A 16258-nucleotide genomic window follows, 5' to 3' on the forward strand; every position below is an offset into this window, starting at 1 on the left:
CGACTGTATACAAGAGTTCCCTTTTCTCCACGTCCTCACCAACACTTATCTTTCGTTTTCTGATAATAGCTATTCTGAGAGATGTAGAGTGACATAGGGTATTTATTTTTAAATGTTTGTGGAAGCTAGTGATTTACCTGGCCATGGTTTGAATTTCCATGTTTTCTACTTGGAGCAAAGATCCTCCACTTTCACATCCCTTATTTAATATTTACAGTAGAGCAGCAAGAATCTAAATATCAGCTTCATGGAAGAGGAATGGACCATGATAATAAACACAGCAGAGCCGGGAATCCGAGTATTTAGGAGAATTTATTTCTCACACATTTTCCCTCCACTCTCTCTGAGGTGTCCCATGGCAACAAGCATCAGGTGAGCCTCATTCTTCCATCTTCTGTGGGAGAAAAAATAATTGTACATAGGAAATGAGTCAACTAAACGGGAGACTGAACGTCACCTTGAAGTGGAGCAGCTGGAAAATCTGGAACTTCAGAGAAACATTAAGGAATGGCATTGTTTCCCTTTGCACATTGTAAAAGCAAACCAATCTAGCTACTAGCGACAGGACAAATGCCCTGCAAATCAGGGGCTTCATGGGCAGTATCTGTAGCAACAGGGAGAGACAGGGATGACAGTGTCCTGCCTCACTGCTCATTCTCCCAAGAGCCTGGAACCACAGGAGTCTTTGCTAAAACAGTAGCATTTGGGAGTGCGTGACCAGCAGCAGGAAAGAGAGGATCAACAGTCCTCCTCCAGGTTCTCCCTGGGTGGTCCATGGGACTCCCCCAGGGCTTGGGACTTCTTGGGAAGAAGCCATACTCAGGTACTTGCTCCTACCTGGCCCCCTACATCTCGGGTACCAGCTCTTACCTGGTCCCCACATCCCAGGTACCTGCCTTTATCTGGCCTTCCACACTCAGGCTTTCGCCTCTTACCTGGCCCCCATATTCAGTGTCTGTTCTTAGCTGGCCCCTACATCTCAGGTACCTGCTCTTACCTGGCTGCCCACGTCTCGGCTCTTGGCCCTCAGCTTGTTGACCTGGGACTCGGCGATATCCGCCCTCTCCGCGGCCTCCTCTAGCTCATGCTGGACTCTCCGGCATCTGGACAGCTGCGTGTTGGCCTGCTCCTCCTACACAGGAGACAGAGGGGTTATGAGGCTATAGAGCCCCTCAGTCTGATTATGAGGTGCCCTGTCCCTGAAGGCCTCTGAGGAGTTAAGCAACCAGGGCCTTGGATTCCCCAATGGCAAAGAGGGCAGGTAGGCTTTCTCCAGAGTGTGAGGACAAGGCTCCCAGCTCACAACCATGTATACTGCCTCGAATCACCTTGCAGGTGCTACTGTCCCTCCTAGGATCTCCAAAAATGTTCCCTTGCACCTCTTCTATATGGTATCTGTTCCACAGAGATCTTTGGGGGAGACCTAAGTCCAGCGCTCTCCCAAGGCATCTGAAGGTATAGAGACCAATGGCCCAAGTCTCCCTCATCCTGTGCCTCTGCCCAGCATCATCTGTCTAGGGCCAGGCCACTGTACTGGTCTATTTGGGGGAATATCAAGGATTCCTGACTAAGGTGTCCTCCTGGGCACCCTCTAGCCTGCCAAGCCTGCTGGGACTGTACTCATCCCATGTGCACGAATTGCTCTCAATATTGAACCAGTTCAAATCTGCTTCACTGAGGTTAGGATTGAACCAACCAGGCTCCAGGAAAGGGAGGAAAAAGAGCAATGGGAGAAACTCAGTCATTTGTCCAGGGCAGGCTCCCCTAAATTTTGGTCCTTAGAACAGTAGCCCTGTGGGATGCTCTGCATACAATAAGAAGGTTCCAAAGTCAATCAAGTGTGAGAAATGGTATATTCTCGAACCCCGCTTCCACTTTGTAGAGTTGATGACATATGAAACTCTACAACATCTACATAATCTGAGAAATCCTTGAAGTAAAGCAACCAGTGTAACTTTGGTTAACTGAGATTTTCCCAAACGATTTCTTTTCTATAAAATAATAAGCTCCTCCTCATGGCAGCCCAACTTCCTGCTATTAACATCCGTCAGAACCAGTGTCCTCAGAAGATACTTTGGGAAACACGGATTTCAGCCCATTCCATTTCTTTCCTGTTGATTTCACCTATTTGATCAAAGGGCAGATCAAAAAGGATGGAATGGAGTGGAGGGAGTTGGGTGGGCTGAGGAAGGCTGGAGATGCCTAGGAGGGTGGGCTGTGCTGGGATGGTGGGAATTAGGATGAGGTGCCTCAAGTCAGGTCATGGGAGCAGGAAGGGCTGGGAGGGTAGGCTGGGGTGGTTTGAGAGAGTCAGGGTGATCCAGTGCCAGCCAGGGTAGGCTAACATGCTCTGGGGTGGGTCAAGTAAGTGACAGTGGGCAGGATGAAAGGGATGAAGGGGGTTGGCCAAGTAGGGTGAGGCAAGAGGACACAGAGGTGGTGAAGGTGGGGAAGACTTAACACGGACCAAGAGAGGAAGAGGACAGGTGTCTCTGTGTTTATAGCCTGCAAATGCAAACTCAGGCCTGAGGCTCAGAGGACTTTACCCAACCAGGAACCTGCTCCCACTCGGGGATGGCGGGGACACCCAGGCTGCCCCAGGGACTGTCTGTCTGTGGGCACTCCCGGGGACCTCCTGTGCTCACCGCCTCCTCAGCCTGCCTCTTGTAAGACTTCACTTTGGCCTGCAGCTTGTCCACCAGGTCCTGGAGCCTGAGGATATTCTTGCGGTCCTCCTCAGCCTGCAAACAGGGTACACGTGGCAGGGGCCCGCAAACCTATGGCCACTTCTGATGGGGCTTGGTCCATACAGCATTTGCTGAGGAAGTTTTTGGGACCTCTACCTGGTAAGTCATCTCCTTCACTTTGCGTTCGTACTTGTGGGCTCCCTTCAGGGCTTCAGCTCCCCTCTTCTGTTCTACATCAAGCTCATTTTCCAGCTCCCGCACCTGGGTAGGATGAAAAGAACACAGAATTCAAGTCTCCTCTCCCAGGCTTCTCTCATGGACTCATGGGCCAATCATTCTAGCATGAACTCAAGATCCCCTAATGGTCATTAAAAAGTCAGGAAAACAACAGATGCTGGTGAGGATGTGGAGAAATAGGAACACTTTTACACTGTTGGTGGGAGTGTAAATTAGTTCAACCATTGTGGATGACAGGGTGGCGATTCCTCAAGGATGTAGAACTAGAAATACCATTTGACCCAGCGATCCCATTATTGGATACATTCCCAAAGGATTATAAATCATTCTATGAAGACACATGAACACATGTGTTTGTTGCAGCACTATTCACAATAGCAAAGTCTTGAAACGAACCCAAATGCCCGTCAATGATAGACTGGATAAAGAAAATATGGCACATATACATCATGGAATACTATGCAGCCATAAAAAAGGACGAGTTCATGTCCTTTGTAGGGACATGGATGAAGCTGGAAACCATCATTCTCAGCAAACTATCACAAGAACAGAAAACCAAATACCGCATGTTCTCACTCATAAGTGGGAGCTGAACAATGAGAACACATGGTCACAGTAAGGGGAACATCACACACCAGGACCTGTTGGGGGGCAGGGGGCTAAGGGAGGGATAGCATTAGAAGTAATACTTAATGTAAATGATGGGTTGATGGGTGCAGCAAGCCAACATGGCACGTTTATACCTAGGTAACAAACCTGCACGTTCTGCACATGTATCCCAGAAATTAAAGTTAAAAAAAAAAAAAAAGATCCCCTAAATGGGATTTTTGCCAAGATGTCTCCTCCTGGGGCCCAGGAGCCATATTTTACTGGCAAGGTCACCACGAGTCCATGCAGGTGCTTTGAGCAAGTGCGAACAAGATGCCGTCGTTGGGCAGAGGCAGCCTCAGGTGCACAGAGCATAGCTGGTGGGTCAGGCTTTGCATAGATGCACCCTTTTGTGGAGCCAGGTAGTTTGGCAAAGGCAGCAAAAGCTAACCTGATTTGTCCTTGCAGTTGAAACCTACCCAGCTGTTCATAGTAACCCTGATTACAGATCAAGTAAGGCAGCAGGGATCACGAAGAGAACCTGGGCTAGGAGTAATCAAAGCATTCTCCAGGCCCACTTGATAGATCCAAAGCAAGTCAGTTGCCACCACTGAGCATGAGTTTCTGCATATTTAGGATGGAGATAATATTTCCTGCCTAGCCTACCTCCAATGTGGAGATTGAATTAAAGTATGTGAAAGTATGGTTAGAATGACAAAGCACTACACAGGTGTTGTTAATTTCATAGTTGGCTTCTGCCTTTCCCGAAGTCTTGAGGGGAAAGGGTAGCCACTGAGGACTCAAGTCACCAACTGTGGTCCCAACTCCACAATCCAGAGATTGAAGCCGAGGAGGGACAGCAGCTAGCTGCATTCTCCACTCCACCGGGAATCACAGTGGCTGCAGAGCAGGGACGACTCCAGGCTTGGAGACTCACTAGATCAATCTTGAAAACTATCAATAGGACAGGCTTACTCTGGGCACTATTCCCAAAACCTCCCCACCCTCCACCTCCTGGACCCAGGAAAGTCTTCCATCAGGTTCTACAAAACATTTGTTTTCCTAGGAATTCTTTCTAGGCTTCTGTAAGGTTTATGGAAGTCACATAACTGGGCAGGGGATGGCAGGACAGTCAAGGCACCTCACCATGGGAGGGGGAGGGTGGCCAAGGGCTCCCTGCCAATCCAGGAATCATAGTATGCCAGAAGGTGTCATGAGACCTAATCCCTTTCACATAGGAGGGATCCATGAGAAGAACAGGCCTAAACTCATTGTGATGGAATAGGACTGGGGACCATCGAAAATAAACATTCAAGAACTTGGGGGGAAGTTCTAACTTCCCTGGTGTTTACTTTTGTTATTCAAAAAGTCTACAGCCTTGTTGTTTTTAGCACCCCCCTAAAAAAAAGTCCTTTCACATTTAATGGGACCCTGTGCCTGGGGAGGAAATCCTCGGTGGTTTGCAGGTTTGCATAAAGAATGACAGTATTTGGGGGCCTTCCTGCTGGGAAAAGTTGTCTCCTTCTCTTTCCCTCCTCCTCCTCCTTTCCTCCCACTCTTTCATTTCCTGTCTCCCTGGGACAAGAGACACTCGAACAGCCTCCTCCGCAGAGCCCTCCTCCAAAATGTCAACCGCTAGTACAGCCCATTTAAAATGATTGAAAGAAACCACATGGGTCTAAAAGGAAAAGTAAGGGGGGCAGGAAACAAAGGGAACAGTCAGCAAAGAAACGGAACAATAACTGCAGGATACGCTCCCAGATAAAGAAAGAGCAGGATGTCCTGGTGACGGGGGCTGAACTTCTCTGGTGCATCAGCCTAAAGGAAGAAGCCCCCATCTCCGTCTTTTGGGGCTGGAGCAAGAGACATACCTGTGCCAGAACTGCAGCCTGCACTGAGAGATGAGAAAAGCTGGGGAGGGAAGGAAACCTGAGATTGGGAGAAAACGGAAAGTGCAGATTTTATGTAGGATGGGCCGTGTTTATCAAAGTGAAACTTGGTCCAAAATGTAAATGCATTAAAATGTGTAATTTTATGACTGTAAAGTATATGTTCATAGCTTTTTCCATGTATGTGTGTGCATCTGAATCTACACAGCAAACGGAATGTGAACATTAACACACATCATTGTATTACATTTACTGAGATGTGAGCATAGCAAAATAGATGTGTGTGTGTGTGTATTTGTGTGTGTGTGTGTGTTGGGGCACAGGAACAGATGAAACAGAAAGAGGTGAGAAATGAGGCTCACAAGGAATTTTGCAAGCAGTCCTGAAACTGAATTTGCAATCTATTCAATCAATGGCCTTTTCCCACCATCTCAATTTCTGGACTGTGGTTCTGTCTGAGGCTGTCACTTTCAGAGTAAGAGTCCTCTCAAAAACTCTACCCGGTTCTCCAATTTCTGGATCTGCTTCTTCCCGCCCTTCAGTGCCAGCTGCTCAGCCTCATCTAGACGGTGCTGCAGGTCCTTCACTGTCTGCTCCAGGTTTTTCTTCATCCGCTCCAGGTGGGCGCTGGTGTCCTGTTCCTTCTTTAGCTCCTCAGCCATCATGGCAGCCTGGTTAAGTTCACAGGACACATCAGAGGCCCCATCCGCCCATCCCTACCTGGAGCTTGCAGAAGAGGAGAATGTTGGGATCATGGTGCTGAGCCTCCCCTGTCTGACTCGGGCCAGTCTTTGCTGATTCTTCAGCCTCCCCTCCCACTTTGCCGCTGCTGAGACTGTACCTCATTCCATCTGTCTGGGAAGCCACCACTAACCGATTGTGGTCATAAGAGATGAAACATACTTGCCACACCCTGGCTCAGAGGCCTCCCTTTCTCAGTTCCAAACCCCGTCTCTGAAAAGAAAGAACAGAGCTCACATCCGTGATGGCCTTCTTGGCCTTCTCCTCTGCGTTCCTGGACTCCTGGATTGAGTTCTCCACCTCTGCCTGGCACTGAGCTATGTCAGCCTCCAGTTTTTTCTTGGTATTTATCAGGCTCGTGTTCTACAAGAAGAATTAGATATCAGGGGTGTGGGTTCTATCTGGGCACTTAAAAAAATTGGAAGGGGGAGGGTTGGGCGGGGAAGGAAGTAAATGGTGATCCTGTTCCATTTCTTATTTTTCACATGGGTGACCTGCTAGGTACAGTACTGTACATTATTCTTCCTTTCTTTCTTTCTTTTTTTTTTTTGAGACAGTCTCGCTCTGCTGCCCAGGCTGAAGTGCAGTGGCGTGATCTCGGCTTTTTGCAAGCTCCGCCTCCTGGGTTCACGTCATTCTCCTGCCTCAGCCTCCTGAGTAGCTGGGACCACAGGTGCCCGCCACCACACCCAGCTAATTTTTTTGTATTTTTAGTAGAGACGGGGTTTCACCGTGTTGGCCAGGATGGTCTCTGACCTCGTGATCTGCCCGCCTTGGCCTCCCAAGTACTGGCATCTTTCTTTATTCTTAACTGAACAGAAAGTCCTGTTTCTGTTCAGTTAACAGACCCAAGAATGGTACATCAAAGAATTGAGTAAATGATAAAAGTAGAATTTCAAATATTTGAGGATGGATAGATTATTCAGTAAAAGGTGTTGGAGCAAGGAAATGATTGATAGACATACTATATAAATGAAAAATAATTCAAATAATCAAACTATGCCATAAATAGAATTGTGAGGGTGATGACAAACTGAAGAACATTTGCAATGTATATTACAGAAGAAAATATTCCCTTTCTTGACATATAAATAAGGCAAATCAATTAAAAAAAAGGGCAAAAAGTACAAATGGGTAAAACATACTAGAAGAAATACAAATGGCCAAGAAAAGTGATAAAATGTTCCACCTCATTAGCAATAAAACCATACTAAAAACTCAGTGAGGTATGCTTCGGCAATAAAATTGGTGAAGATTTTTAAAATAAGAGCTAGAATATTTGAGAATTTATAGAAGAGAACTCTTACACGTTTTCCCAGAGGAAATAAAAATTGGGACAACCTTATTAAAGAACAATTTATAAAATATTACAAATATCTTTACTGTTTGGAACCTGAAATTTCATTTTTAGAAATTTATTTACTTCTAGACATATTAAGTGATAGTAATCATGGAAGTATATGAAAATTTAGTTATGAGGAAATTCATCAGAACAGCCTTTCTAAAAGTAAAATTTTTACTGAGAACAATCTAAAATAACCACAGAAGACTGATTAAATGGAAGTGCAATAATATACGGGTAGAATAGCCTACTTTTCTGTCATTAAAAATCATATTACAGAACACTATTTAAAGATGTCGAGGCTGGGCACAGTGGCTCATGCCTGTAGTCCCAGTACTTTGGGAGGCCGAGGCTGGCGGATCACCTGAAGTCAGGAGATCGAGACAATCCTGGCCAACAGGATTGTCTACAAAAACAACCCCGTATCTACAAAAATACAAAAATTAGTTGGGTATGCTGCCATGCACCTGTAATCCTCAGGAGGCTGAGGCAGGAGAATTGCTTTAACCTAGGAGGTGGAGATTGCAGTGAACCGAGATCGCACCACTGCATTCCAGCCTGGTGACAGAACGAGACTCTGTCTCAAAAAAAAAAAAAAAAAAGTCAAAATATGTTCATGATTGTTAAATGAAAAAAAGATTGCTAAAGATTGCTCATATTTTTATTCTATATATATGCATTTATTTTTAATTAAAATTCTTTTTTTTTTTTTTTGTAGAGACAGGGTTTTGCCATGTTGCCCACACTGGTCTCAAACTCCTGAGATCAAATAATCCCAAAGTCCTGGGAGACAAAAACATAATATTTATATAATTCACAAGGGGCCTAAGAATGAGAGACCCCAGAATGCTAATAATATGCTTGACTTTTTTCTTCCATGTATTTGCTTGTTTTTTCTGTTTTTTAAACAAAGGAGTTTTAAAAACGTTTATAAAAATAATTCTTTTGTGCTTGTGTGTGTGTGTGTGTTTTGTTGTTGTTGTTTGTTTTGGCAGGGTCTCCCTCTGTTGCCCAGGCTGGATGGAGTGCAGAGGTGAGATCGTAGTTCATTGCAGCCTCAACTCCTGGGCTAAAGCGAACCTCCCACCTTGGCCTCCCAATGTGCTGGGATTATAGGTGTGGCACTGAGCCGGGTCAAAAATAATTATCTTGAAATAAAATCTTAATATTCTAAGGTTTCCTCTTAAATAGTACTTCCAGGCGCCTTACACAATAATCCTTCGCTGCTCTGATTTCCCTGCAACATGCAAGATGTTTAATGTTTGGATCAGAAAAAGCTCAGAAATCTGTCAATCAAGAGTCAGTTATTACAAGAAGCAAGCTTAAAGAAAATTGGTCTTGACCACTAGTCTGGGAGAAACCAGGTGCTCCTTCCCACCGCGTGGGCCCTGAGCCGAGGGACAGCGGAAGCAGCTAGGGGTGCAGGAGGCGCTACCTGCCCCAGGGTGGATTTTCAGCAGAGGAGTGAGGACCGACGCACCTGGGAGTGCAGGAGCTGCACACGGTCGCTGGCATCCAGCAGCTCCTGCTCCGACAGTCTGCGGGTCCGCTCCGTCTGCTCCAGGGCCACCTTCATTTCCTCCAGCTCCTCCAGCAGGAGGCCATTCCTGCGCTCCACGATGGCCAGCTGCTCCTTGAGGTCCTCATTGCTCCTCAGGGCGTCGTCCAGGTGCAGCTGGGAGTCCTGCAGGGGAGACCCGGAGTGAGGCCAGAGCTGCCCGGCAGGCTGGAGCCCGTCCAGGTACGCAGAGGCGGCCACCGTGCTCACCTTGAGCTGGCCCTGGACCGTGCGCAGGTGCTTCTGGGTCTCTGCCACCTGGCGGTTGGAGTGGCCCAGCTGAATCTCCATCTCATTGAGATCTCCCTCCATCTTCTTCTTCAGTCTCAGGGCATCGTTCCGGCTACGGATTTCAGCATCCAGCACGCTCTGCATGGCCTCCGTTGCCCGCTGGCTGTTTCTTTTTAGCTGCTCGATTTCTTCATCCTTCTCAATGACCTTGCGGTCTAGCTCGGATTTCACCTGGCTCAGCTCTAGTTGGACGCGCAAGATCTTGCTCTCCTCGTGTTCCAAGGAACCCTGACGAAAGCAAAGGAGTGACTGGGGGTGCTGTGGACAGCCACCTTCATGAATGGGTATTTTCATCCCCATACCATCAAATGAGTATTCTTTTTTTAAAAAAAATTTAAATTAAAATTTTTTTTTTTTTTGGTAGAGACAGAGTCTGGCTATGTTGCCCAGGCTGGTCCTGAACTCCTGGGCTCAAGTGATCATCCCTCCTTGGCCTCTTAAAGTGTTGGGATTACAGGTGGTGTGAGCCATGGTGCCCAGCCCAAATAGGTTTTTTTTTTTTTTTTTTTTTTTTTTGACAGAGTCTCTGTTGCACAGGCTGGAGTGCAGTGGCGCAATCTCGGCTCACTGCAACCTCCACCCCCTGGGTTCAAGCGATTATCCTGCCTCAGCCTCCCAAGTAGTTGGGATTACAGGTGCCCGCCACTGTGCCTAGCAAATTTTTGTATTTTTGGTGAAGACAGGGTTTCACCGTGTTGCCTAGGCTGGTCTCGAACTCCTGACCTTCCAGTTGATCACCCTGCCTTGGCCTCCCAAAGTACTAGGATTACAGTTCTGAGCCACCATGCCCGGCTGCAAGTAGGTATTCTTATACCGATTTTATAGATGAAGAGAACAATACTCAGAGAGGTCTGAGTATTTGGCTTGCTCCTAATATCCCTAATGGTGATGAAACTGGGACTAAAACTTTGTACCGCTCATGAACAAATTATCTTATGACTTGAGATAGAGTATCCTTCTTAATTAGTGAAAATTTTATTGAGGGTGTCTATTTTAATAATGACCATAAATCGGGAGTCAACCTGTTCTCCAAAATGACAGGGCAATTGCTCTCCTGTTATCCTGTGTTGGTTCGTATTTCCCTAGAAACCACCAGTCATCCTGGCCACCGCCGATTACTGCATCAGGAGACTCTGGGTGTTTTGATTATACAGGATTCTTGATAGCCAAAGATGATTGTCTGTGCCTCTATGTTAAACATAACTGAGAGATTCTGCACTGCTCTCAGGATGTTAGGTGATTGATTTTCTGCTTCCTGAGAGGAAGACATTGAAGACATAATGAACACATTAATTTATTTTCAAAAGGGGAACTGTGCCAGAGGACACCCAGGAGATAAAGTAGCAGCCCGTGGATGTTTCAGCCCCTGGGATGGCTGAATGTTTCTCCCACTGGAAACTCAGGGCTTCCTGGCAGGAAGGGCCCCATGGGGTGGTGAAGGGCAGCCTCTTTCAGTTCCTGGTCCTCCTGAATTTCCAAATGTCATATCCCAGACACTTACCTCCACTTCTTCTAAGGCGACCTGCAGATCTGACTTTTCCTGCTCCACTAGCTTCTTGGTCTTTTCCACTTCCTGAAGATTCTTGCCAGTTTCTGCAATCTGCTCAGTTAAGTCGGAAATCTCTTCTGCAAAGGACAGGCTCGATTTAGGCTGTTTCAACAGGCTCCAGTTTATAGCATAGGCATTTGCCAGGCAATTCAGGGATGGGCGATTCATTTGTGATGTTTATATAGGAGAGAATACAGGGTAGCTATTCAGATGAGGTGTTGGCAAGACAGGGATGTGTTACCTCACCTGCACTAGGCAGACAGGAACCACAAGTGAAGAATAAAAACTTAAAACTTCAAAAGTACTGTATACAAAACGGTCATAGAGCAGACCAGAGAAAACAATTGTGGGGAAAATGCATAGAATCATAGTCTGCAGAATCAGAAGGGGCTTTGGAAAGTGCTGGGTGTGGTCTTCTGACTTTGTAGATTGGAAGTCTGAGGTCCTAAGGGATTCAGTGGCATACCCAAGAATACAGAGCCACTTAGAGACAGAATCACTGAAGGGTCTTCTCAAACAGAGCAGTGGGCTCAGCAACCCGTTATGCCTTCGGTTCTCGAAAATGAGACTTAGCTCCTGCTGTGCCTTACATTAGAAAGGTTTGGACCTTGGGGCAAACTGAGTAATGTGAAGCATGATGGGTGAGGATTGTGTGGGGCAGCGGGAAGAAGGCATCTGGAGATGGCTGTGACCAAATGGGGAAGGGGTTGGCAGGAGGAGAGGGGGATGTAGCACACACCGGTGGTGGAGAGAGCTCACCTTGCAGATTTTTGTTCTCCCGCCTCAGTGTCTCTAACTGGTCCACCACCTCCTCATAGGCGTTCCTCATCTTGAAGAGTTCGGTGCTGAGTGACCTGGACTCCTTCTGAGCAGCTTCCAACTCAGCCTGGCTTTCGTCCAGCTTTTGCTTCCACTCTGCAAGGACCTGGGAGATGACAAAGGGACATAGGAGAAGCAAAAAGCAGGGGTGACTCAGAAGAGTTCATGCAAACAAGGGCTGTCAGTAACGCCAGCGTTTGGCTCTTCCATCCTTAGGGACTGAAGAAAGAGGAGGAGCACTGTTCTAGATCCGGGACCCCAAACTGTGATATTCCTGCAGGCCCTCTGCTGCGTTCTCACAGACATTACGATCTCAATGGAACTGAATAAGTTTCACTGAAAACAAAATTGCCTTTGGAGGGACTGTCACAGTAGTCAAGACACATCTCAAGTTCTCCAAACTGGGAAATGATGCTCCAACTGGGGCCTTGTAGGATGTGCAGGTATCTCACACATCTAAGTGTGAAACATCTAAGTGTGAAACTGTTGTTTTCACCACTGCCACTGCAAAACATTTGACCCTTTTCCAAATTCAGGTATATTCATGTAAATAGCATTTCCCCAACTTGAATTATCCCCCTGCCTTCTTCACAAAGAAAGTGGCTGGGGAAGGACCTTGTCAAAGTTCCTCTGCTTCTTGTCCAGGGTGGCACAGGCGGTGTGGGAGCGCTCCAGATCCAGCATCAGATCGTCCACCTCTCCCTGCAGCCTCTGCTTGGTTTTCTCCAAGGATGCGCACTTGGAGTTCGCAGTCTCTGTGTTCTCCTCTGCTTCCTGGAGCCTCTGGGCCAGTTTTTTCCTATGAAAACCAGATTTTTTCCCCCCCTTGGCAAAGGTGGAATATTTCAGAAGGTAACTGTCAGATGGGAAGAGAAATGAATAGCATGGAAGGGATTGATGTTTGATGAGACCAAGACCTAGGATTTGGTGAGTGGAGAGGATCCAAGTGTCACTGGGAGAGTCTCAAAATGCTTGGTGGCAAAGCAGGCCCCTAAGGACCCCATGCAGGGAGCTAGGTGGAATGGAATGGACAGTTCCCAAGAAGAAGGACAGGGAGACCCCCAGAGGGTGGGGGGCACAATCTGAATGTTTCAGAAACCACAAAGGCATGGGCAGAAAAGAGACAATCTCTCAAGATACGAAGACTCCTGGTCCCTTGGCTTGTGCCCTCAGGCTCCTCCTGCTATTGCCACCCTGGAGCCCCTACTTGGCCTCCTCCAGCTCCTCTGTGCGCTGGATGGCGTCTGTCTCGTATTTGGTCCTCCACTGAGCAACCTCACTGTTGGCCTTGGACAGCGCCCTCTGCAGTTCAGCTTTGCCTTCCTGCTCCTCCTCATACTGTTCCCGCAGCAGGTCACAGTCGTGGCGAGAGGACTGCAGGGCGTGTGCCAGGGCGTTCTTGGCCTGGGAATGACAGTGGTGACAAATTGCAAAAACATTTGATGCTTTTCCAAGTTCAGGTATTTTCATTTAAATAGCTTTTCCCCAGCTTGAATTATCCCTATACTGTTTTCACCAAATTTGCCATATCAGCATATCTCCTGGTTTATTTAATTTTTTTCAAGTGGACTCCTTAATTGTATTTAAATATATTTAATAAAAGAGTAAACTGTTACAGGACAGTAAGTGGAAAACCACTGACATTTACCATAAACAGAAGGTAACCATAAGTGCAATGGAAATAAAGCAATGTTATCACGTCTAACTAGGTACTGTTGCCTGCTGGGACTCCATGCTTGGGGTCTACCCTCTATTTCTTAATAGGGTAAATAAGCAAATGCTAAGGAAGTATGGTTCACGCTGAGGCCTTTTCCTTGATAGAATCAGAAGGTTTGGAACAATTAAAAAGGGAAGAATTTTCTCGCTACTTGATGCAATGGTATGGAATGCTGTGACCAGGAGAAGCCTGAAAGCATCTTTTGATGTCACCAGTGGGCTGTGTCCCCACACTGGGGACTGCTGATGTGAGCTTTGCTGTTTCCACGGCCCGACTTCCTCCTCCTAGGCAGAGAAGACATGCCTAGAGGCATCCGTCCCTCACCCCCTCCCATGTGGAGGGATGGAAGGGCAACAGTTTAGCTCCGACTATAATGGCCACAAGACACCCTCTGGTGCCACCATCAAAGAGAGAGTTCTGTCAGCCCACTTTAGTAATCTGTACATTTTCAACTTTTAAAAAATGCAGTAGGCCAGGCGTGGTGGCTCATGCCTTTAATCCCAACACTTTGGGAGGCCGAGACGGGTGGATCACCTGAGGTCGGGAGTTTGAGACCAGCCTGACCAACATGGAGAAACCCTGTCACTACCAAAAATACAAAATTAGCCGGGCGTGGTGGCACATGCCTATAATCCCAGCTACTTGGGAGGCTGAGGCAGGAGAATCACTTGAACCCAGGAAGCAGAGGTTGCGGTGAACCAAGATCACGCCATTGCACTCCAGCCTGGGCAACAACAGTGAAACTCCATCTCAAAAAAAAAAAAAAAAAAAAAAAAAAAGGCAATAAATGAGAAACTTTGCCTAAGAAGGAAAACAGCTGTTGCTGTATCCTGGCCAAAGGACAGCCCGCTCCTCCTGCAGTGGCCCTCCTCAGTACTTGTTCAGGCTTGGGTTCTTACCACTTCCCCTTGCCCCCTCACTACCGAAGATCTTCACCATAGAACAGAAAGATGGGAGACAAATATGGCGCTTGTCCTTTTTCAGAAGAAAAAGGTGGAGCTTCGGAAAATTCCAGAAGATTGCCCTATAAGTCTTAGCCAGCATACAGCAACCTCGGAATTCCATTCATGCAGATTTTTGGACTCTTGATTCCCTATTCTGATACTTGAACACGAATTGGCAGCACCAAGCACCTACTGTGTCCACTGTTCTTCTGGGCAAAGTAGGCACAGTGAGGACAAACTATTCTTGCCCTCCATGAGTTTACAGATCTGTGGGGAGACACATACTATAAACACAGTATCTAGATCTTGAAATCAAGAAGGCGATGATGTTCATGTTTACGCAACTGTCTCCAGGGTGCTCCCAAAACCATGGAGTCTTTTTGGAGGAGGGTAGCTTAAAGTCAGATGGTATAGGAGGTGACACACCAGGAATAATGAAGAAGAAAGAGGAAGGGATTTCAAGTGGCCAGGATGAATTGCTGGGCAGAATGGTCAAGTGTGTACAGTGATCGGGAGGAGGTGCCCTGGCTGGAGAGGGGAGTTTCTCAGACTACCCTGTGGGGGACAGAGGAGCCTAGGGCATGGACCACCATGGGTATGGTTTTCTATCCCTGAAGAAGGAAATCTAATGCCCAGGTCCTCTAACCGTAAAGGACAGGTTCGCATCATGCTGCAAGGCAGACAGGAGAAGCAACAGGTTTCTTCTTTCTTTCTTTTTTTTTTTTTTAGCGGAGTCTTGCTCTGTCTTCCAGGCTGGAGTGCAGTGGTGTGATCTCGGCTTACTGCACCCTCCGCCTCTCGGGTTCAAGGAATTCTCTGCCTCAGCCTCCTGAGTAGCTGGGATTACGGGCACCTGCCACTACGCCCAGCTAATTTTTTTTTTTTTTGTATTTTTAGTAGAGATGGGGTTTCACCATCTTGGCCAGGCTGGCCTTGAACTCCTGACCTCGTGATCCACCCGCCTCAGCCTCCCAAAGTGGTGGGATTACAGTCGTGAGCCACTGTGCCTGGCCACAGCAGGTTTCTTGATGTAGCACTGCTCCAATCAGCTTCACAGGTGAAGTGGTCATACAGCCTGGTTTCTCAGGTTCAATCTAACTCTATATCTTTACCTTTGTTTCTTCTTCCATTTGCCTCTTAAGCTCCTCCAGCTGCTGGGTGAGGGCCTGCTTGCTTTTGGTCAGCTGTGAAATCAGAGACTCCTTCTCTTCCACTTGGTGGCTCAGCTCCCCTACCAAACAGATGTGGCCGCCACGTCAGTGTTATCGACCACCCTCTCCCATGGCCCGGCTGGACCCCAGAGCCCTGCCCATTCTCACCATTCTGGGTCTGTAGTCTTGCTTTCTGCATGTTCAGATCATGGATCAACTGTGTCTGTTGCTCGTCCTTGGCTTTGATTTCACTAAATTGGTCTTCTACCGTCCGGCATGTTCTTTCTATGTTACTCTTTAACAAACAGAAAGTCACCATGAATGGGAAAAAATGGATTCCTAGTGCCCAGCATTGAAATGAACAGTGTGATCGTTTAGCTTATTGTCAGGTAAAATAAAAATACAAATACAGAACAAAAAAGAGTCAGTTTAAAAAAATCATAATTGAGCACAGTGACTCATACCGATATCCCAGCACTTTGGGAGGCCGAGGCAGGTGGATCCCTGAGGCCAGGAGTTTAACACCAGCCTGACCAACATGGTGAAACCCCATCTGTACTAAAAATACAAAAATTAGCCGGGCATAGTGGCAGGCACCTGTAATCCCAGCTACTCAGGAGACTGAGGCAGGAGAATCGCTTGAACCCAGGAGGCCGAGGTTGCAGTGAACTGAGATCATGCTATTGCACTCCAGCCTGGGCAGCAAGAGTGAAACTCCGTCTCAAAAAAAAAAAAAAAAAAAAAT

At 47.1% G+C, this 16258-nt stretch overlaps 1 protein-coding gene across 1 annotated transcript in view; it reads right to left on the bottom strand.

Moving 5' to 3' along the window:
* Positions 1 to 293: 293 nt before the first annotated feature.
* Positions 294 to 16258, bottom strand: part of MYH13 (myosin heavy chain 13) — a 70999-nt gene continuing 55034 nt past the window's right edge. The window contains exons 28-41 of the mRNA XM_023190842.2: positions 15682 to 15808; positions 15475 to 15593; positions 12909 to 13105; positions 12317 to 12500; positions 11642 to 11807; positions 10835 to 10959; positions 9253 to 9561; positions 8965 to 9168; positions 6380 to 6505; positions 5902 to 6072; positions 2844 to 2948; positions 2646 to 2741; positions 998 to 1132; positions 294 to 394 (exon numbers count right to left, since the gene is read on the bottom strand). Of these exons, the coding sequence (XP_023046610.1) occupies positions 380 to 394; positions 998 to 1132; positions 2646 to 2741; positions 2844 to 2948; positions 5902 to 6072; positions 6380 to 6505; positions 8965 to 9168; positions 9253 to 9561; positions 10835 to 10959; positions 11642 to 11807; positions 12317 to 12500; positions 12909 to 13105; positions 15475 to 15593; positions 15682 to 15808 (2079 nt within the window). The 3' untranslated portion in view covers positions 294 to 379. The remainder of the gene's footprint in view (positions 395 to 997; positions 1133 to 2645; positions 2742 to 2843; positions 2949 to 5901; positions 6073 to 6379; positions 6506 to 8964; positions 9169 to 9252; positions 9562 to 10834; positions 10960 to 11641; positions 11808 to 12316; positions 12501 to 12908; positions 13106 to 15474; positions 15594 to 15681; positions 15809 to 16258) is intronic.

This window comes from Piliocolobus tephrosceles, chromosome 16 (genome assembly GCF_002776525.5).
Source record: "Piliocolobus tephrosceles isolate RC106 chromosome 16, ASM277652v3, whole genome shotgun sequence".
Lineage (NCBI taxonomy): Eukaryota > Metazoa > Chordata > Mammalia > Primates > Cercopithecidae > Piliocolobus > Piliocolobus tephrosceles.